This window comes from Peromyscus californicus, unplaced genomic scaffold, assembly GCF_007827085.1.
Source record: "Peromyscus californicus insignis strain IS unplaced genomic scaffold, ASM782708v3 Scaffold_5__1_contigs__length_169319896, whole genome shotgun sequence".
In the NCBI taxonomy this organism is placed as follows: domain Eukaryota; kingdom Metazoa; phylum Chordata; class Mammalia; order Rodentia; family Cricetidae; genus Peromyscus; species Peromyscus californicus.
In genome coordinates, this window is record NW_026294573.1 from 150156479 (window position 1) to 150179910 (window position 23432).

Here is a 23432-nt window from a genome sequence, read left to right on the forward strand (position 1 = left end):
GGATTAAAGGTGTGCACCACCACCCCCCACCTGGCTGACTTCTGTTTCTTTTAAGTGGTGACTTTTTACATAATCTTTGAACTTTATACTTTCAAATCAGTGGTTCTCAACCTTCCTAATGCTATGACCCTTAAATACAGTTCCCCATGTTGTGGTGACCCCCAAACATAAAATGATTTTGTTGCTATTTCATAACTGTGATTTTGCTACTGTTGTGAATCATAATGTAAATATTTTGGGAAATAAAAGTTTGCAAAAGGGGCCACAATCCACAGGTTGAGAACCACTGCTTTAAGTTATATTACACACACACACACACACACACACACACACACACACACACACACACACACCACTGATCTTTGGTGAAGCAGCTAAGAAATGTGTATATATATATATATATATATATATATATATATATATATATATATATATATATATGAAGCAAAGCTAAGAAAGGGCTCAGTGATTAAGAGCACTGGCTGATCTTCTAAAGGATCCAGGTTCAATTCTAACAGCCACATGGCCGCTCACAACTGTCTGTAACTCCAGTTCCAGGAGATCTGACATCTTTGTATAGCCTCAGCTGGCCATAGCGCATGGTGTGCAGACATGCATGCAGGCAAAATATCCATAACATAAAACAAACTTTAAAAACAAAATTTAAACATTTAAAAGGAGGTATATCAGTTCATTCCAACCGTAGTACATGATGGGACGCCAACACAATGCCCACTGAATGACAGTATGTCTCCTATGTCCATGTCACCTTTTCAACCCGCTCTGTCTATACCGTAATGCCTCCTAATTCCAGGGTTTCAAGATCAATTCCAATCAGTACACGACTAATTTCCTTTTTGATTTTTTTATACATTTTATTTATGGGGGGGGGTGTCACAGTGCCCGTGTGGAGGTTAGAGGACAAGTAATAAGAGTTGGTTCTCTCCTCCCACCATGTGGGGCCTGGGGATTGAACTCAAGTCATCAGGCTTGGCATAGCAGGTGACTACCTTCTGAGCTATCCCACTAGTCAATAATTCCAAGTTCTTAAACCATTTTAAAATTGTTAATAAAGACTCTTTCAGACTCAACATGCCCAAGTACATACTTGTTAGCTTTATCTCCAAATCAGCTCTTCCTCCACTGTTTCCTCAGCAATAAAACTAAGATTCACAAACATACTGTAGTCAGCAGCCTTGGAATCACACCTCACCCACTCTTTTTGCTCTTTCAACTCCCTGTCCAATCTCTTCTCCGAGTCTCTCAATTATAACAAAAACGACTGGAAACCACCCTCAGCTCACTGATGATCCCCTGCCTCACACTTTACCATTCCTCTCTATTCTATCCAACAGCCTCCTGCTTAGGTGCCTGCTTCTGGAATCAGCATTGTAAACTCCTTGTGTGCCTCTCTAAGAGATTTGCATATTGGGTTTATATCATCCATTAAATGCATTTGTATGCCACTACCTCATGTTAAAATACAGTCAAAGCATAGCATAAAAGGAATCTATAAAAGAAAAAACATCTTAAATGAGAAATAAATGTGTTTTTAAAACCCAAACTGTACATAAGATATAAACCTGCCAAATACTCAGAAGTTTGGATGATAATCCAGAAAACCATGGGAATCCCACAATTTATTCTCAGTTTTCAATCCACTGTAGTCTTTCAAGGTTATCAGAATCTTGAAAGGTCTTTACAATAATTCTTTGGTAAGAGTCAGTAGGGACAAGAGCTTTTAAATTTTCTGGTTGAGGCTGGCTCACCAGAGAAGCAGCGAACACACACCAGCAGACATGCATTTGATAAGCTCAGACTGCATCAAACCTGCCATTTGTGTCACTCAATCTTGTTCCCAACCAGAGAGGAACTACTGGTGTTTTCATTGTCATTGTGACAAAGTCCTAGAGAAAAACACCCCAGAGCAGAAAGGGTTTATTTTGATTATGGCTTCAAGGATTTCAGGTCATGGTGTTGTTGTGGGTATGGCAAAGTAAATCACTTCACGTTATTGAGACATATCCTTGAAGCCATAATCAAAATAAACCCTTTCTGCTCTGGGGTGTTTTCCTCTAGGACTTTGTCACAACGACAATGAAAACACCAGTAGTTCCTCTCTGGTTGGGAACAAGATTGAGTGACACAAATGGCAGGTTTGATGTTATCAAATGCATGTCTGCTGGTGTGTGTTCACTGCTTCTCTGGTGAGCCAGCCTCAACCAGAAAATTTAAAAGCTCTTGTCCCTACTGACTCTTACCAAAGAATTATTGTAAAGACCTTTCAAGATTCTGATAACCTTGAAAGACTACAGTGGATTGAAAACTGAGGATAAATTGTGGGATTCCCATGCTTTTCTGGATTATCATCCAAACTTCTGAGTATTTGGCAGGTTTATATCTTATGTACAGTTTGGGTTTTAAAAACACATTTATTTCTCATTTAAGATATTTTTTCTTTTATAGATTCCTTTTATGCTATGCTTTGACTGTATTTTAACACGAGGTAGTGGCATACAAATGCACTTCACGTTATTGAGACAAAATGACTATTGATGGCCTTTCCTCTTTCTTCACCTGGTCCCCAGCCTTGGGGATCCATTCCACATTCAGCACAGGTCTTTCCATCTCAGTTCATCCTCTCTGAAAACAGCATGGCAGACACACCTAGAGTTATACTTTACTAATCTCAGTGCTCTCAGTTCACTCACTTTGACAACCAAAACGACTGTCACAGTTAGAGATGAAGGAAGACAGAGAATGCAGAAGTGACAGTGTTAGATCCCCAAGCATCCTGTCATTTCTAAAGCTACTGCTCAGCTAGGGACACATCTTAAGCAGACATGCCTAAATCAGAACTGTAGGCTGTACCTGATTACTTGCCATATCCTGCTGCTACCGCATTGACTCTAGTCCTAAAAGAATCACTGAGACCTAGCCAATGAGAGAGAAAGAAAGAGAAACCTGAAACAGATTCAAAGAATAGATTTGGACATGTAATGAAGGGGAGAAAAACTAATGATACACATGGAAATCCAAGCACACACTTACTTCTTTTAAAAAAGATAAAATTAGATGAAAAAAAAAAGCAATCTGGAAAAACTAAATAAAGTAATTGACTCTAAATCAAAACAGTATTCATATAAAAACAGTATTTAAAGTTGCAAAGCAGGATAAACATAACTGGACATACATAATAGAGCATACAAAAGCAAGCTAAAGACCCTGCACACAGAAAAAATAAAAAGTAAATAAAAATACCGATAAATTCATGGTTCATTAAGGAGAAGGCAGAACATATATTTGCAGAACAATATTCAAGTACAGGTTAAGAGAAACATTTTGTAACCAGTTCCTACCCTGAGGTCAAACCTGAGGTTTACAGTAGTTTTATACTGTACCCTAAGCCACAGAACATAGTCAAAAATGATGCTACTGAATTTTGTGGGCAGGAAGAATAAAGGTCATGGAGCGTTAATTTAGAGACGCATGCTCACATAAAATACAAGAATTATGTTGACTTCTCTACTTAATCTATCAATGTCTGAAAATACAGCAGGCTCTAGAAGAGCCTGGGGAAAGCATTTTAGACATTTTCTTATGATATACAAAATGAGCAATATTTTCAAAATGAAATGACTCAGGGAATATAAACTCCATGAGAATTCCTAGGAAACTACTTGAAAATGACACACAAAATAGAGACAAAGGACTCTTGAACCAGTTTTTTAAAAAAGACTTATGGCAAACAATAAATTTATGTTTCTGTGCCTTCTTCCTGCGCAAATGGTATCAAGCAGGTCAAGTCTTCATCAGTCTATGCATCCCTCATGGACTCAGCCGTGTGCTGTGCGAAGAGTCACAGAGGCAATACTGTGAAAGTAAGCACCAGTGTATGCCCAAAAGCTTCATAGCACAAAGGATCAAAAGAGAAAATGTAGGTCATGACATTTCAATAGGACGAGTGCCGTGTAGGGCGGAACAGAGGCTACTCATGAAATTCTTCACTCACCCTGGAGAGTGGGAGGATATTTGGGGACACTTTTACATAGGCTAGTTTCTCTAGAATGTAAGTACATTCAATACTTCTGTTAGCCAAAACACACTTTCTCAGTGTTTAGTGTTATCTAATCTGTTCTGTTCCCAGAGATATCTTATTAATGTAATCCTCCCCACGATTTAATCCATTTGGAAGACAAGCTGTAAGACTTTTTGGCATTAATGTAGACACCATTGAGATCCACCTTGTATCCACATATCATACATTTAAAGCTGGGTTTTCATGCACATAATAAGTCATCATATTTCTCAGTGTGCATTTCCTCAGTAAGCCCTGCCTTCAAAATCAATCCATAATTTAAACTGGAACCCTCAATCCACTCAAATTAGCTAGTATATCTTTGAAATTTTTCAAATTATGTAGTCATCGAAATAAGAAAAAAATTTCATGCTTTCATTCAAATTGTGAAAATCTAACTGGGCATACCCAAGTCTCAAATGGTTAACTGTGCTTCCTGCCAATGAAAGTATTATAGTATATTTGGTAGCATGTGCTTAAGCCAAAGAGGAAATGTCTGGTCAAACTGCTACTTACCCAATCGATTTTATCCACATTCCAGTATTTTTTTAAATCCCGGAACTGTATTAACATTCCCTTCAGTCCCACAACAATAATGCTTGCAAGAACGCACTGCAAAGGAAAAATAAGTTGGGGAGAAGCAGAACAAAGATTTTAATGTGAGTTTAAAGGCACCAAGGTATTGTTGGTTGTTTTTCTAAAAGTAAATTGTAGAGAAAAGCTGTCACCAATTAGGTTAAAGTAATATTTGCTTGTTCAAAATTAACTTATTTTGTGCTTTAGGGATACAACACCAATTTTAGGAACTCATGGGCAAAACTGTTGCAAGTTGAAGAGAACAGATAAGAAAAAGAAAAACTGAGTTATGAGGGTGACTGTCACAAGGCTGGGGGTCCTTCTATTAAAGTCACTGTATTTTATTTGAAATACGTTTGTTACAGAAATCATACATTTATCTCATATATTTCTTTACATGGGTCCTAATAGTAGTGATTTGTTTCACCTATAGATATTTATACCTGTGAAAAATGAACTTGAGTATTAGGCAGTTGTCTTATGGAATGGTGCCTCTTCCTTGAAAAACTAGGACTTAGAACACTGGAGGCTAAGACTGGGATGGCAGCTGGGATTGCTTGGGAGCCCAGGACTTAGGATGGGTTAGGTGAAGCACCAGTGTGGAGGCCCACTGAATAAAAGATGTGTCTATGCTGTGAAAATGGATTTTGTCCTCCAGCCCAGATTCTGCAAAATTCTTTGAAAGCCTCTCTCTTTTCACCTGGGGATCAAACTAAGGAATTTGTGCATGCTCAGTTAGTACTCTACCATGGAGCTACACCCCGAGTCTCAGAAGTCTACTTTTCATGAGATTATTTCTACTTCGCCCTGATGAGCCAGAGGACTGTCACCATTTCCTTCCCTTTCTCCCTCGTGAAATGTGGTATTTTTTCTATTTTTCCTTATACTCAATGTTCACTTAAGTAAAATGATTTCCAGATTCAGTATTATTGAATTTATTCTCCCAGAATATTTAGTGCACAATAATTCTAATTAAAGGTCAAGAAGTATATCATAAAAAAGCACTACTGTACCATGGGCAGCCAGTACAGCAAAGGTCCTATTGCATAGATGACAACAAGGACGAAAAGGCAAGATATTAGACAAGCCACCTGTAAAATACAAGACAGACAAAAAAGAAAGCCTTGAACTCTATTGTTATTTCAAAGCTATGGGAATAGGGGCAAGAAACAAAATGTTGGCATATTGTTAAATTGCATGGACTGTCCTTATCTGTGTTTTTCAGTGAAGAGACATCAAATGTGATAATTGACAAACTGGTACAACCAAACGAAGTCAGTGATGAGACTGACACATGTGTGTGCACACACATGCACACACACAAACAGGACGCCATTTATTTGCGCAGCACATCACAGCGGTGGCTGGTTGCAAGTGAGAGGGAGACTTCTGAGGAAAGTCCTACAGCCTGACTCCACTCATTATTTTCTAGTAGGTCATGTGGGTAACCATTGAAGAATTCACAGCCTGGCGTTTTCTTCTGTTAATAACACATTTGTCCCAAAGTGCTCTCTCTCTCTCTCTCTCTCTCTCTCTCTCTCTCTCTCTCTCTCTCTCTCTCTCTCTCTCTCTCTCTCTCTCTCTCTCTCTCTCTCCTCTCTCTCTCTCTCTCTCCTCTCTCTCTCTCTCTCTCTCTCTCTCTCTCTCTCTCTCTCTCTCTCTCTCTCTCTCTCTCGTTCCTCACAAGAAACTCTGGCAATGAAGTGGTCAGATGGGGTTGCAGGAGCAGTCTCTGCTAGAGCAAAAGGCTTGATTTTACTAATCCCAAGAAGTCTTTAGGATCATATTCTGTCCCATGGGGCCTGCTGATAAAGATCAAAAGGAACCACCTGCCTCCCATAGCAATGACAGAGATCCTGATTTCCCAGAAGCAGAAGTCCCTGACTCCATAAAAACATTTGGCCAGACTGCCATCATAAGAGGCCTTTCACTGGTCCTTAAAGGTATTCACTATGAAGATGAATTTTGTTGTACTGGAAAGGCTTGAATTTAAATTAAATACATAATAAATAATTTCAAAATCTGGCAAGGGCAGTTGAAGGTCTCCAACAATGCTGTTGTGGCAACTGCAGGTACTTGGATACCATTGTTTGTTGGACAGAGTTATACACACACTTACCAGAGACCTAGAAAGAATGGACAGGTTATAGAACATCCTCCAAACAGCAGTATAAAGCAAATGTGTGAGACTCAAAACCACTGTGATAAGAGAAGCTAGACACAAAAGATACAATTCTGTACCAATGACAATTTTTAAAAGAGAAAAATCATAGGCTGCCAGGGGATGGAGGTAGGCACTAAAAGTTAAATATAATTAGACATGGGGAAATGCCTATTTTGAAATAACAGAAATATAGTTGTGTTGATACAGTGAGCTTTACATAAAAATTCGTGGTGTTTACTAGAGCTAATAAACCTCTAGAAGCCTGATTTTACAGGGAGAAATTGAATGCATCTGAAACAACTGCTGGTATGCCTGAGCACACCTGGAGCCAGCCAGCATGGTCTCGAACTTGCTGCCTCTGGAGGACCTGCTGTGGCAGGAGGGGTCGAAAAAATAGGGGCATGATGATAACTCGGCTCGTCAGACATTCTCTTGGATTAGAACAGGACTGTATTAGTAGACACATGGTTAAATGGACAGGAAACTACGCTAACTGTAGCTTTATCTCAGGTAAAATGTCAAAGATATCTGTCCTCTCCATGGGACTTTTTCAATCCAACACTTACAATGCACCTGCAAACAAATTCAGTCCTTGGAGCTGAAATGAATCCAAGCTCAAGTCAACATACCCAGGAAGGATCTGAGACACAGGGAGATGGGTGACTCATCCAAGGTCAGGGAGAAGGGAAGTGGCATGTAAGAAGGTAATACCAACTGTTTTAAATCTTATTTATGTTATGTGTATGGATGTTTTCTCTGGATATATGTTTGTGCACTACGGACCTGGTGCTCATGGAGGCCAGAAGAGAGTGTCAGATCTCCTGGAGCTGGACTTACAGATGGCTGCCACTAGGTGGGTGATAGGAATTGAACCGTGGTCCTCTGGAGGAGCAGCCAGTGTTCTAAGTTGCTGAGCTATCTCTCCAGCCCAACTCCCTTATTTTTAAGTGAAAGCTTAATTTAGCACAAGCAGACATGTTTGGGAAATTCTTCTAACTCCTGTCAAGAATTGCTGGTGGTGGGAAAGTCTGAATTTATAGGAAGATAGGGATATTGCAGAGCAGCAGGGAGGAGCGGGAGCGGGAGGATCTCTCTGTTTCCCACTCACCCCTCTCTAGAGGAGATCAAGTGACAATCTTGGTTTTAATAGTTTTAAACACTAACACTAAGTCGGATGACACCAAGCCCAATGCAAAAAACGCTGGATTTTCAAGGATTTGCTTACTTGTTGAGTTTTGTTTTATTTATTAACAGTGTGTCCCTTTTTTCTCCTTGAACTGAAGTGGGACATGTATCACTCTTCTAATTTTAGATGGTGTCTCAGATTTAAAGCGGAGCGTTTGGTTCCCAGCACCGGCAATGGGGATTGTGTGAACACATAATCACCTCAATTTGGCCTTGTTCAAAGTGAGGCAGTTCCACAAGTCAGGGGTTTTCAGAACTATTTTTTGAAGTTCCTGGTTAGATTACAGTCTACTAACGATGCTATAAAAACTACACAGCTAACTAGTGATAAATAAAATCAACTCCTTGAGGCTCTTCACTAATAATAGTCAATTTGTTTCTTTTTCCTGTCAGAAAAGAAACAGTGCCTAAGTAAGTCCTCAGTAAGCTTTAGAAAGATTTAGGCTACAAATGCCCAAGGCAAGCGTTCACATTCTTACCATCCACAAGATATTTTCCTCTTCAATACTTTCCATGCCATGCTGGCTAAATGCCTCATGATAGTTTTTGTTTTAAAATTTTAAGTAGACATGTCTCAGAGTTAAGTCTGCATAAAAGTTAATGAAATCTTTATTTTCTTCATGTTTTATTACAAGGTTATATACATATGTACATATATGTGTGTGTGTGTGTGTGTGTGTGTAAACATTACATATAAATTCTGTTTCACAGGGCTGAGGGGATGAAGAAGTGTAGCATTTAATCTGTGTTGTCAGTCTCAGTAGCACCAATATATATTGCTCATTACTTACAAAGATGACCACTAAAGGTATTAGTGTCCTCCGTAGATACACAATACTTACTTGGAAAGAACAGATCACAATTGTTTGCTTCCCAAGCAGAGGTCAAATGATGCACAGATTTATGAAAAGTGGTGAAATCATAAAAGAGATAGGGAAGAGCAGGAAGAAAGAATAAGAAGCAGGACACTAGGCAACAAGGCTAAATTAAGACCTTGTAGAAGATGCAAGCAATGAGCCTACTTCTAGAAGAATAAAAGGAATTCAGTTTTGCAAATTAGAGCCCTGAGGCAATCTTAGCGTTGCCAAACAGCTTGCCAGCTGTTGTTTCAGTTGGGGCTGCATCGCCTCTGCAGCAGATGCTGTCTGGCATCCCTCATGGTTCTGTGATCCTCCTGAAGACCCTGAAAAGCACTGATGTGTCTCTGCTGTTGGAAGTGAAGAGAAGCGTGCAGGAGAGGGAGCCAGGGGACACTGAGCTCCCGCCCAGAGTTAACATTCCAGTTCAGACAGGAGGGAAATAAGAAACAGTGTTCACTTGTGCTGTTTGTCTTACTGTCCCAAAGGCTGTTCTTAGATCCACAAGGAGAGCACAGCTAAGAGCACTTCCACACACGGAGGATGAGTGTGTGTGTCTATCTTTGACTACAGCACTTGCTACTGACTGATCAAGTGTCTTTTATTATTCCTATTTAAACAATTCAATTAGATTTCTGAAACACTGAAGTCTTTGCCTTCTACTCACTTACCTAAAATAGTCCCAGATTCCCTGCCATGTTAGCTCCTAAGTACTTGAAATGTGACTAGTCCATATTAAGATTAGTCTGCACATGTAAAATATATACCAGATTCCTAAGCTTTATTGAAGAAAAAATACAAAAACAATATTGTATATAGTTCTTTAATCCATGTTGAAATTATAATAATTTTATCATATTAGGCAAGTTAAAATGTATTAAAATCAATTTTAATAGGTTTTCTTTTTTAAGATGTGGTCACTATGTAATTTAAATTACTTGGGTAGCTCATATTATATTTCTGTTGAACAGGACTTCTTTAAAGTATGTGATCAAATATCTGATTTTAAATAGAATCTTTACAACAACAATGTACTACAATACGTTTAAATTTTATTAATGACCACACACATTGCCTTTGGTCTGTCTGACCAAATTCTCAGCAGACAACAGGGTTCTTGAGGATGAACTATTGCAAACTGGATCCCTGGGCTGGAGAGATAGCTCAGCTGGTAAAGTCCATGGCATGTGAACAAAAGAGCTGGGGTTCTGATGCCCAGAACCCACATCACAAAGGCTGGGCATGGTGGCACACACTTATAATTCCAGTGCTAGGGACGAGGAGACAGTGGATCCTGGGAACTCACTAGCCAGGCAGCCTAACCTACTTTGTAAGATTCAGGCCAACAAGAGACCCTGTCTCTAAAAAACAAGGTGAAAAGTGCTCGTGGAATGACACCCAGGGTTGACCTCTGGTCTCTGCACACATGGGCATGTATACCTGCAAATGCACATGCATTTACACGCACATGAACATGGACAACCCACAAACACACAGAAAGACAGGCAGGCAGGCAAAGCGAAGCGACTGAGAAGGCTTGTCTAAGAAAGCACTAGAGTGAGTAAAAAAAATACATTTCTGAACTGTGCAAAGCCTTTTCTGGGACTGAAGGAAGAAATAAAATGATGGTGTTTTTGGTTTATCAGAAAGATCGCTCTTTGCTGTTGCTTGTAGAGCTGGGGATTGAATCCTGTGCACAGCAGACAAGTGCTCTACTATTAGCTACACCTCCAGCCTTAAATAGATAACTACACAGAAATATCACAGTGAAGAATTCCTATGAGAATACTGAAACTCTTGTAGGTGGTAAAGTAATTAATAAGGGTAATGTGATTATCACCTGTGCTTTGAGGCGTTGTAATTAATTAGATAAAAAGTTGAAGGCCTTCTATGTGTCCCAGGTTAATTTAGTGGGCATGCGTTCCAGGGCCTAGGAGAGGCAGAGCCACTGAAGGGCCTGCGCTGTCAAGTCATGATGTGTGGAAAAAGGCTTTCACTAGTAGCTTGTTGAGAGCCAAACTTTGGAGATCTGGTTAGAACTCTCCTCAGCCACACCAGTTGTCAACTATACCTATATACACTTAGAGGTTACAACATAAAAAGGTCTGAAATGGATACCAAATCATCCTCAATTTGAGCATGCACATTAGTTTGGATTCTCTGTACAATTGGACAGGCATGGTTAGGAAGCAGTTTTCACCTCAGCAAGCAGGCTATCCAGAGAATACTCTGCTGGTGGGCTTTAGTGTTTTGCTAGATTCATTTCTTTTGAAGTTCAATACATAGTTTGCAGGAAAAAAATCTTTATTAAGTAAAAAGCCTTTAGAAATGTTCTCTTGTTCTAACCGTTCAAACATTTAACTCCCCAGAACGAATCCCTCTTTCCCCATCCTAGTAAATGATGTTATTGACCTGCTCAGATTGTATACTTAGGACAAATTTTCTAAAGTGTTCTTTCTTTTAAGCATTCAATGTTGGAAGTTACAAAGGCTGATCAGAGTTTTCTTGTCACTGATACAGGGATAAGAAATGCATGCAAAGCACCTAAGGCCAGAGAGAGCACACATCGTGGTGAAGCCACCTCAGGGCTGTATTTCAGCCTCTTTGTCCATAAGACAGTGACACTATCATCTTCCTCAAGCACCCTCAGCAAGTGAGGGCCAACTAGGATGAAAAAACCATCCTAGGAGAAGGCCATCCCAGCCACACAGGTGTCTTTACTTAAAAACAATAAAACCGTAATAAAATCAATTGCAATCATTGACATTTCAAGAATGGTTTTTTGTGTGCTTAGGTGTTTCACTAGTTCTGCATGTATTGATTCGTTTAATCTTTATAGAGTTAAAATTCTCCTTGATCAGCTGAGTCCATTAAGCTAGAGGAGTTGAGTTACTGGTGCAAGACCACCCACCTGTATGTGATGGCACCAGAAGCCAAGCCTAGCTTCTAGAACCTACTCAATATTTTTCATTCATTGAGCCTAAACATGAAAATAACCAACCTAAGGTAATCCATTTTTATAAGAGATCCTGGGGAAAATCTATAGAAGCCTAGACTGTTACAGGAAGGAGTCGTGAAAGTAAACAATCACAAACATTTAAGAGTAATTCACAAAAAAAGGTTTGTGCCAACCAAGAGACACTATGAACCTATATTTGAATGTCAGAAATCCAAGCTTAGATAAGAATTTTGCTTCTTAAGTTATGGTTATTATTTGCAAAACTGTAATGTATTCAAAATTGATGGTTGTGTGTCCCTCTGCTCTATGGTGAACAGTATCAGTCTTACTCACTACTTTATTATTTATCAGTATTTATATTGGTACTTGCCCCCAAGGTTGCAAATCTACACTTTTCTTATGCATTTTCTACAGCTTAAAAACTATATTAAATATAAGATAAACCTCTAATAAAAGTTTGAATTTTCACATAAAATAGTTTATGGATTCTCATTCAGTTCTTATTTTATGAATGGATTGTTGAATAATGGTTAGTTGTTATTGTCAATTTCTTACTATATACATCAATTTTCTTGATTGGTCATTGGTTAAGAGTGCAATCATCTGAGTTTAAATCCAAGATTTGCCATTCCCTAGGTCTATGACCTGGTATTGTATAGCAGTTTTCAGAGAAGCCCTTAAGCCAGAAAATAAACAACTCAAAGTAGCTTCAGGAAGCTCCTGAAACTGACAAGATTTACTAGGCCCCTCCCTTCCAAGAGTAAACAATAAAAGCTGCAGAGAGTCAGCTGCGGACAAGCAAAGCTGCAAATACCCTGAGAACAGACCAGCTGCCTGGAAGAAGCAGGAACCAGTTAGCTAAGCTACTTCAAGAGGTTTAGACCAACCGAGGCATGTGGAAAGGACACTCCCCAACCTGTTGACCTGCCTGCAGACTGTGCAGTGTGTTCCCAACTACCAGCTTTTGTGAGCTGTCATTTATCTTTGAGTCATTTCTGCTCTTGTAAGTAATCCCTCACACATATTATTATATGCAACCCCAATAAAAATCATTAGTTCTCCAAGTTGGACTTTGTTGGTATCTGCACTGTACATACATAGATCTGTAGTGGGATACTTATCTGAGATGAGTAGATGTATGTGTGTTGGGTCTCCCTAGGAAAAGTTTTGTACACAACACCTGGATCAATTATTTCAGCCACATTTCCCTCAACTTTCTCACACAGAAACAGAGAACAATTTTACAGCTTTCAATGAGTTACCTAAGAGATTGAGTCCATTTATATAAAAAATTAGACACACAATGCCTGACACATAATTCAATATTGTTTCCACCACCATCAGTACCATCGTCTCTATCATCATCATCATCATCATCATCACTCTGCCATTATGCAGCATAATGCCTAATATAGATCAGGCTTGCAAAAAAAATGAATTCTTTTGAGTTCCTAATTTTATATATATATATATCTCAAGTGTTTCTTTAATCCCAAATATTCACATATATAGAATGGTACTTTGGCACATTTGCTCATTGCTATACATGCAATGTTAGTGTCGAGAACTGATTCTGCATAGACTTGATTATCTTTTATTTCAAGGAAGTAAGCAAATAGAAAACAAAAAAGAAAGAAAAAGAAAAAGTCATCGAGACTGGTTAGGTTAACTGAGACACCACTAGATGGAGCCCCGGCTTCAAGATTGCTAATAATAAAATAAAGCTGCCTTGGCTGCAGAATTCAGCAGTTTGCTCCTTGAATCATTGAGCCTGTGGGAAAGTCATTAATGGGGAAAGATAAGAAAAAGAGGGGGAGAGAGAATGGGAAAGAGGGAGCAGGAGAGGGAGGGAGGGAGGGTTTCTAGAAGCTGCTTAGAAAATACAAATTAGCAACATTTTCAAGGCTCGGTACCTCTCTCTTCTAGTCTGAGAAGGGATGGCGGCCCCACAGTCCCTCTTTCCCTGCAGAACGGTTGTTACCTGTGTCTTTGCGCCTGTGCTGTACAGACCAGCCGTCCTTCCCATGGCAGCAGCACTTGGGATACAGAAGAAAAATGAAGGGATCACATTGCTGAGGCCGTGGGCCAAAAATTCCTGCAAGATTAGTTATGGGAGAATAGAACATTTCTTTATCACAGTCCCCTTCTAGAGTCCCAGGTACAATTTGTCAAAGAATGAAGCTTGTTTATGCTCAGTTACTATTCTTCTCATCAGCTGAGATGCAACAGTTTATAATAAAAATAGTCAATGTTCGTTGACTGTTTGTCATCCTCCAAGACTATTCTGAGCACATCACTCTTTCATCTTTGACAATAAACTTGTGAGAAATTTCTCTTTACTCATGATTTCCATTGTCCATGTCTATATTCTCAGTCACCCCAGTCAGAGTTCTGTTCCCACCCTTTCCTCACAACTTCTGCCTGACTAACTCCAGTGACTCCTTCTTCCCTTACCTGGTATAAAGATGCATTTTCCACAGTTACTTATTTCACCCTTCTTTAAAGATCCCTTCCAGTGACTTCTCAGACCTCACACTCCAATTTTCCCTCCAGCTTTCTGGCTGTCACTTCTCAGTTTCCTTTGTTATCTAACCAGTTGCCAATGTAGGACTATTTGCCTTGTGTATCTACATCTTAACTACACAGATATAAACGGACAACTCCCGCATTTACATCTTCAGCGTGGACTCCTCTCCTGAACTTCAGACTCCCATATCCAACCTGTTATTTGGCATTCACATTTGATGGCTAATGAAAACTCGGTAACTGGTCTACAGGGCCCTCGAATCCCAATCACATCCTCCCATGTCTAGCCCCCAACTGTACATGATTCTTCCCAGAAACTCCAGATGCAATCCAGTGTGCATCCACATAGGCTTTTCCTCACCAGGGCCTGCTCCAGTCACCATGTTTCTACTGGATAAATGAAAATGCCTCCTAACACCCTGCCTGCCCCTATTGGCACCAGTTACTGTAAACAATCATCTCTGGCCTCGGAGAGATGTGGTTCTGACAAGAAAACATAGACAGCAAATAGACAGCAAGTAGAAAAGGGTGTCGGAGAGGCCTGGATGTGAGGAGTCTGGTCAACAGAGGTCTTCCTGTGAAGTGAGGATCTGAATGAGAAAGTTGTACAGATGTGTGAGGGGGCAGGATTCACAGGAAATAGAACTGTGAGTGCAAAATTCTCCAGCCGGAATCCCGACTAGTGAGTTCAAAGAAGATACAGAAAGTGTGGCCAGGACATATCATAAGAGACCAGATAAGAAATGGGATCCTGAAGACATACAGCCGTGTAAGTCATGGCAATGAGGTCTGTGATTTGAGCGTGAAAGGAGGAAGGCCCTGAGAGTTTCTGAGTGGATGAAAACATTCATCAAAGTAGTTCATTATTTTATCCTTGGAACCTATAGCAGGGCTTAATATTCACATATCCCGAGAGAACTGAGGCCGATAACCTCAGCATGAGTTCTGTGTGCAGGTGGCAGTGGGCTTGTAGGCAGTACACTGCAGCTTCTGTGCAGGCCCACAGAGCAGTGTGGGGCCTTGAGGCATCACAAAGATATCAGGAGAAACAGATTCAGGAAACAAGTGTGCACGCACTCTCAAGTACGCAGGAACAGGACTTCACACCCTGTAGTGTGAAGTCGACATGTAGTGTCGACATATTAGTTATGTGTCATGAAATGACAAATACGCTTGGTGACTCTCCTAAAACCAAATAAAAGAACATGAAGGTGTATGTTTCTAAAAATGTGTTTTAAGGGTCAATGAGATAACTCAGCAGGTGAAGGCACTGGCCTCAAAACCTGATGATCTCATTCCATCCCAGGACCCACACTGTGAAGAAAAGAACTGAATCCTGGAGGCTGCCCTCTGACACACATGCAAATAAAAGGAGGGAATGAACAAATTAATGTATTATAAGCTGGGAACAATAGACTCTTAGCTTCCGGGAATGACTCGGAGACTTTACTGCTTTCTTCTGGCCAGTCTTGCTACACATTAGAAAGGTTGTATTTTCAAACATTTGACCTTTTCAGTATCTAAGTGTCTACGGAGCAGTAAAACACACTGGCTAGAGAGGGGCTGGGGGCACACTCTACCTGGTTGTCATCAACTGAATATTTGAACTTCTTGGCAGATCCTTGAGCGAGAGACAGTGAGGCCACGTAGCCTACAAGCGCAACTCCAAAAGCTTCCGTGAGCACTGCAGAGAGGATGTTCATGGGTGGAGCATGGGGTGGAGGAATCCTATGGAGAGGGAGACTGGATTGAAGCCACCAACCTTCCTGTCATTTCTGTAACAACTCACGGTGAATTCCACTGCAATAATGTTTCTAAAGTTTACATGGAATACGTGAAACCCCCGAGGGAAAAGCTAAGCACTCTTTTCCGGAGAAGACCTGTTATTTCACCATTATTTAGCAGAGAAGCAAAACTGTAGGAAACACCACAGGGAGAGCCCCATGCATTTAGCTGACACTCACGTCAAGGGAATTCAGGTCATACCGCAGAAATTCTGACTTGACAAAAGTTTCTTGTAGGAAACAAAAGCATATCTGGGCCTTCGTTTCATTTGAACTTTTCCAAATATTTATTTGGCTGGCACTGGAGCTGGATATCCCCCCTTGAATGCTGCAGAGTTTCAGGCAAACACTAGCTTACCTTACTGTTGGCTAATCTCCAAATATGCCGTTGACTTCATTAAGGTAATTACCTTTTTAACTCAATCCTTTCATGAGACAGTTAATCATGGCTTACACAAACTAAAGAAAATATGTAGGAAGAGCTCATCTACTCTCTATTGCAAAATAGCCACACTTAACTTCATTTCAAAGAAGTCTTTAAAACATTTCTCAGATAATACCCAGCCATTATGTCTTATTGTCCCTTGAAAACCATGTAAGCCAAATGACCACTTATGTATCCCTTATCATTTTGGGAGACTTATCCCCCCCACACACACCCAAAGAATCCCTGTGGTAAAAAGAAAAGAAAAGAAAAGGGGGAAGTGATTTCATACTGGTTGGTATCTTACTATCTAGGGTGTGAGTAGAGTGTGGGCTCTTTCTCATTAACTGTTTCATTCAATTTTCCCAACAACCCCAAATCAAGTACACCACAAACACTGTAGGGATGAGAAAATGTTTGGAGGAAGGTTACAAGGGGAACAGCTGAACTGGGCTTTGATCTCATTTCTTGGTTTTCAAAGCCATGTGTTTTTGCAATTTCTTAAGAGTGCTTCTGGAAAGGGAATTCAAGTAAGGGTGAACAAGGATAGATGGAAGACAGTCACGAATTTTTGTTACCCACTTACTAACCCTTATTCTCAAAACAGATTTTTATGAACATGCTTGCTAAGATACATATCATACAAAACTTGAAATAAAGAAATGGAACTCTTATTTCATTATTAAAATGTAATTAATAACAACAGGACTGAAGAAGAAACAATTCATTGGCTTTCAAAGGAAAGGCAGGGAACCTTTAGGAAACTAGGGTTGATTGAGGAAACCCTCCTTTACCTGCATTTGCATAGGCCAGTAAACACAGGATTTCTTAAAATTAATCTTTTTTAGTTTCTAAGAATTTTTCTATTATTTCTTTGTTTTAAGGGGTGAAAAATAAAATATAGAAGACCCAACTACTCTTAACTTTGTCTCAAAATTTTTACTCATCTGTGTTATACAGCCTAGAAGAAGGGACTAAGTCCTAAGGTGCCCATTTTTCTCTCCTTGTCAGGCTGTTTTTTGGAAGGACGTTTGTCCTTTACGATGTTATATATGGGAAACATTCTCTTGCAGCCTAGTGGAAAACTAGAGAGAGGTGGGGAGCCAGGCCAGCTCTACCCTACCCTTCTCTATAACTCTCTACTCAGGCCCAGTTTCCAGTTCCACAGGATGCTTGCTTACATTTATCATAACTTTAGTGAAAGAAAAATGACCACAAGAACATGTGTGGCTGAGGAATTAAGTTGGACCAAGTCCAGAAATTTGCAAATTTAGCCACCTCCATTATTTTTCTAGCCATGTCTTTGCAAATACTTTTGGAATCTTTTACTTGAAGCAATGCTGCATAAGACAATTACATGCTTATTTAATAACAGGTTAGCTTATAACCTAAAAAATTACTGTTTTTCTCCACATGTTGGTTTTGTCATTTATAACAAAAATTAATTAGAATTTTGCCTCATACAGCCACAAAAAGAAATGAAATCCATACGTACCCAGGCCCAGGCCCTTTGAACACCAAAAACAAACACTCAGATAAAGACATATTAAAAGAAAGTCTACATTACCCATTTGGAATGTGTCCAACTACTTCTAATCCATATGTGTTTTCCATGTTGGTACAATAGCAAGCAAATGAGGCAGCAATGATCTGTGTGGTTCCATACAAAAAAGAAAGAAAGACAGATATATGTGTGCGTGTGTGTATTACTAGCTGGCTTTCAAACACCTAAGACCACTTAAAAATATACATTATATGTTCCATAATTACTATTTATTAATGAAATGCTAAGAATTAAGCCAGGATTGGTGTTGCATGTCTGTAATCCTAGCTGTCAGGATGCCGAGACATGAGGATCTCAAATTTGAGAGCAGCCTGGGCTATATAATAGTTCCTGTGTCACAAAAAAAAAAAAGAAAAGAAAAGAAAAATAGGGGGAAAGGTAAGGAGAAAATGATTAACAGGCACAGAGTGAACTTGGATAGGAAGCATTAGCTTCTGAGGTCTTAGAACGCAGTTCAATAAATATCCACCATTGATGATGATTAACTGTGTATTCTAAAATCTCTGATAAAAGGATTTAGAATGTTCCAGTACAAAAGAATGCAAAATAACAAAGACAATGGCTATGCCAATGATTTTGATCTGATAATTAAACTGTAAACATAATGTCACAGTGAACTAATTATTATGCAAAGTCACCAATCATGTGTCAAGTACAATTCTAAAATATACTTCTAAAATTCAAGATGTCCCTCTGAGTTTTCAAAGTACAGTATGTGTAATCTCATGTTTTTTCTCACATTCTGCTTTGTACTCACCCAAGTATGTACAGTTTTGAAGGCCCAAGAGGCCCAAAATGTAGTGGTGTGTGTGTGTGTGTGTGTGTGTGTGTGTGTGTGTGTGTGTGTGTGTGCACGTACTGCATTTCAACCTACTTTTCTCTCATTACATGAAGGAATGCTTTGTGAGAACATTATCCCTCTGTGAGAGCAACCTCTCAAGAGCATAAACTGCTGTTCAATATTCTTACTCTGCTAGTAATAAATGCTGGTTTACAGCCTCATTTTTTTTTAAAAAAATTTGAGGCTTTATCTCCTTCATGAAGTAAAACATGCCAGTTCCCAGCCTGGTGGGACAAATGACTTTCAGATAGCCCTCAAGGAGGTTCAGATAACTTATTTTGATATTATTGAGATATTCAAGCAAGGTCACTTGCTCTGTCTACAGTCATAGCCAGTGTGTCTATATGTGCATGTGCATGTGTGTGTTACATGTGTGCATACATATTTGCCTGTGTGGGGGCACACATGTTTGCATGTGTGCAAATGCGCAAGGATTCTTGTACATGTGGAGGACCAAAGTTAATATTTTTCTGCTATTCCTCCTTATTCGTTGAGGTAGGGTCTCTCAATCAAGCCCAGAGTTTCTCTATATGGCTAATCTGGACGGCCAGTTCGTCCTGGTGATCCCCTATTACCGTCTTCCAAGGCTGGAAGTCCAGGCGGTCTGCTGTGCCTGGGTGGCGTTTAGAAGAGTTCTGGGTATCTGAACTCTAGACCTCACACTTACACACTTAGCGGATGACATAGCTCCTCGGCCCCACAGTCATCTTTAAGCACATGTCAGAGCCAGGTCAGCCTCCGTCGTATCGGCGATGTCCCCGAGCATCTTCCACCCGTTTTCACAGTCTTTCATCTCAGCTCTGGGACTTCCATGTTGTCTAACCTGAGGCACTCTCTTTACACTATGTCAGTTTCTGCTCCCTGAGAACATAGCCTGGGCCTTTTAGGTAGAGATCTTAGGTTGATCTGAAGAGATGCTGACGATGGCTTACGTCAGTTCTTCTGACCTGTTACTACATAATTTCATGACCCACTGCGCTGGGCTGTGGACAAATTGTATTTGAGATCCTAAATACAAATGGCAAAAGAAACAAAGCCTTCCAAATTGGGCTACTAAAAGAATAACAATTGGGATAAAGTAAAAACTAGTTTTATCACCTAAAATGAACCTTGAAATCTTCTATAGACAAATAGAAATGAAACAATAAAAAACAGTATGGAATGATTCATCTTCTTAAAATGGATACATCAATCATACACTTAAAGTACAAATTCCCCATAAGCATGGCCAGAGAAAAAACATAACAAAATTACACTGTCAAATAAGGAACATCTAGCAATCAATGCTCAATATTAAGTAGCGGTCTTTGTAGTTATGTTCCTAAGAATGCCTTCAGCTGATGTTTAACTGAATTTACAAAAATTTCTAAAGCATCAAATGTGCTTAAAAAGCAAAATATTACTTTGGATTTAACAAAGAAAAGGCAAAAATAAAACTATATAGATATTAATGTGATATAATAGTTATCTCTAAGTTACTGAAATGGTCATGGAGACAGCAAGCACCCTGCTTCCTCGCTGTATTTTGATAACATGATTAAGTTTCTTTATCTTGAGTTCACCAGTTCCTCTTTAGCAGTTTGTTAGTAATATAGGTATATACAGGCCAGCGTGGCTCTTCGGCTCTTCGACATGGGCAGGAAGGGATTATGCCCCGATTGCTAAAGATAGTTCTAATCTGGCTCTCCTCCAACTGTCACGTTCCCTATAAGTTGGAAGCTTTATAAGAAAAAACAATAGGTGCCCAACTCAAATTCTACCCTTGTTTCTCTTCCATGCTGCAGACACTCAAGTATCTGTCATTCCCTGCCTATACAGCACCAGCCTGGTTGCAGCAGATCTTCCTTACCAGAGCGACCCAGGGACCCAGGGAAGACCAAGAGGCAGTGGTGATGGTGCAGTGGACGTGTCCAAAGCTTGACAGTGGTTCAGGGGTATCCGTGTGTGTATATAGGATACCTTATGAGTGTGATGAAGCTGGCGGGGGAGGGAAAAGGCAAGCCTACTCACACGGCCACATTCTCTCAGACTCGCTGGAGTAGAATTCTCTATTCTAACCTGCTTTCCAAGGTCATCACAGAGATACAGTAGTTGAGGTAAAAAATGAATAACAACAACAACAACAAAAAAAAAACAGAACCTGCTTTCTTTAACATTATGTTCTGCGACTTTTAAGTATTTGGGTTTGCATGGGGGCTCTTGCCAAGGGTCTTGAAAGTCCACGCCATCTCAAGAATATCTGTCATTTTAGAAATGATCCTTACCAATTTTTTAGAGAATGTCAGATGCTTTATGACTAGGTTAGGGACCTGTCTCCCGAAGGTTATTTTCAAATTTTGGTTTTATAAAACTTTTAATATAGATTTCCAAGATACAATGGACATTTCTTAACCTCTTCCAAACTTTGAGGTAAGATGGCATGGATCTTGCCATCAAAATTTCAATCGATGAAGTTATTTGGATACCATTTATAATATACATGAAAATCCAAGGACTATTTAAAGCTCATTAATGTAGACTGTGGTCATGTCAATGTGATACTTTACTAAGTGCTCCTGGGAAAGGCTCTTAAAACTTCAGTCTTTAGAAGCAAGATATGATGTATTTTTCCAGTCACAAACATATTTTGAAGAACCAGTCCTGGCCAATGAAAATCCTGAGCATCTTTTCAGAGAGGTAAAATTAGTTCAGTAACAGGAAAATCAACAAACCTTCCAATCATTAATGAGTATTTGCCAGATAATAGTTTAATGTGTGTCACAGAGGTGTCATGGCAATAGCACAGGGTGTCATATTTTATTACTTTGCATAAGATCATACCCAATATCATTGGATACTCACTCTTAGATATGTCTCTTATGAGATCTCAGGCGATATGTCCTCTTATTTTTATAAAAAATTGAAAGCATATGAGAAATGCTGTGTAAATTGAAAACATATGTCCTTCCTTTTTAAAATTATTGACTCAAAATGTTTCTTAGATTAATGTATATCCATGCAAATTAGTCTTTCATTAATGAGACACAGGAACGGCTGTGGGTTGCTGTAGAAAATACAGTGAGCATCTGCAGACTTTACCCTCACCCCCGAAAACAACTAAGTGTTGTTGATTGCATACTTACCAAAACCAAGTCGACAGGAAGAACAACTTTGATTTTTCTTTTAAACTGTTCATTCAGCTCTTTAACGAGAACAAGGACAACGATGCTCAGCAAGGATAAGAGCAGAGCTTCCAGCTGAACAGACTCGATGTTCTCAAAAACAAATGCGTAAATCTACAGGAATGAGAAAGGAACAAAGTCAGGACTGAACACAAAACGCCGAGCGCAAACCTGGCCCTAAACAAACTCCATGGTGCTTTACTAAAAACTCCTAATGACGGGAAGATGCAAAGGTAGGGAGAAGAGCAAGTGCTGGAAGAGAAAGCTGTGTTTTCATGCATAAAATTCTCTTGTCCTTCATTCTTCCATCAAACTCAGGTCAACTATGTATGACACTAATAAGGAGCCAGGGGACAAGTCTTGGCACGTGAATGAGCAAAGAGACCCCCACCTTTTGAATCCCACTACTCTCCCAAATTTAACAGGAACACACACACACACACACACACACACACACACACACATACACACACACACACACACACACACACACACATACGCACACATGTATGTCAAGAGCTGGTATTTAATTGACATCAGACACTTGGCTTATTATAATCTGTTACCATGTTCTCAGCTACTCTGCATTTGTTTGTTTATCACCACATATGTATGACAGTGCTAGGTCGACAATGGTGAACAGTTTAGAAACAGCCTTAACATTCACAGACTTCACCATACAATGTAGGGACTACTACTAAATTAATCAATTAGTATAACATTATGGTAATAATATGGTTTGGATACCTGAAGTATATGACTGAATGTGTGAACAATGAGGGTAGCCCTTCCAAAACCAGTAAACAGGAACAGAACAGGCAACAGATAGAAAGAGGTGGGGGAAAGAGTCTGTGGAAATATTTTGCATTAAGGTCACATTTATAAAACTCAAAGCCTAGACTATGATTAAAGTAATGCATGACTTCTGAAAACGCATGGTCAAGAAACCAATGCATTGGGAGAACCAATCTCCGGAGATGGCTCTCTCTGATGGCTCAGAATTCAACAGCTCAGAACCCACATTCAAAAGCCTGAGCAATGACATGTGTCTATCAGCTACGCACTGGAAAGGGAGACAGGAAGATCTCAGGAGCATGCTGGACAGCCAGCCTAGACATGCCTCTAAGCTCCAGATTCAGTGAGAGACCCTGTCTCAAATAATAAGGCAGAGATCAATTATCAATTGAAGAAGACACCCTGGTACTGACCTTTGACCTCCAGATGCCTGTGCACCCACCACACACACACACACACACACACACACACACACACACACACACACACACACGACATATGCTACCATCAAACAATTT

The 23432-nt window shown here is 39.7% G+C and overlaps 1 protein-coding gene across 1 annotated transcript in view; it reads right to left on the minus strand.

The window, feature by feature from the left end:
• Nucleotides 1-23432, minus strand: part of Slc26a7 (solute carrier family 26 member 7) — a 120245-nt gene that overhangs the window by 33139 nt on the left and 63674 nt on the right. The window contains exons 6-11 of the mRNA XM_052718249.1: nt 22081-22233; nt 18121-18203; nt 15926-16073; nt 13801-13914; nt 5668-5745; nt 4595-4690 (exon numbers count right to left, since the gene is read on the minus strand). Coding sequence (XP_052574209.1) covers nt 4595-4690; nt 5668-5745; nt 13801-13914; nt 15926-16073; nt 18121-18203; nt 22081-22233 — 672 coding nt within the window. The remainder of the gene's footprint in view (nt 1-4594; nt 4691-5667; nt 5746-13800; nt 13915-15925; nt 16074-18120; nt 18204-22080; nt 22234-23432) is intronic.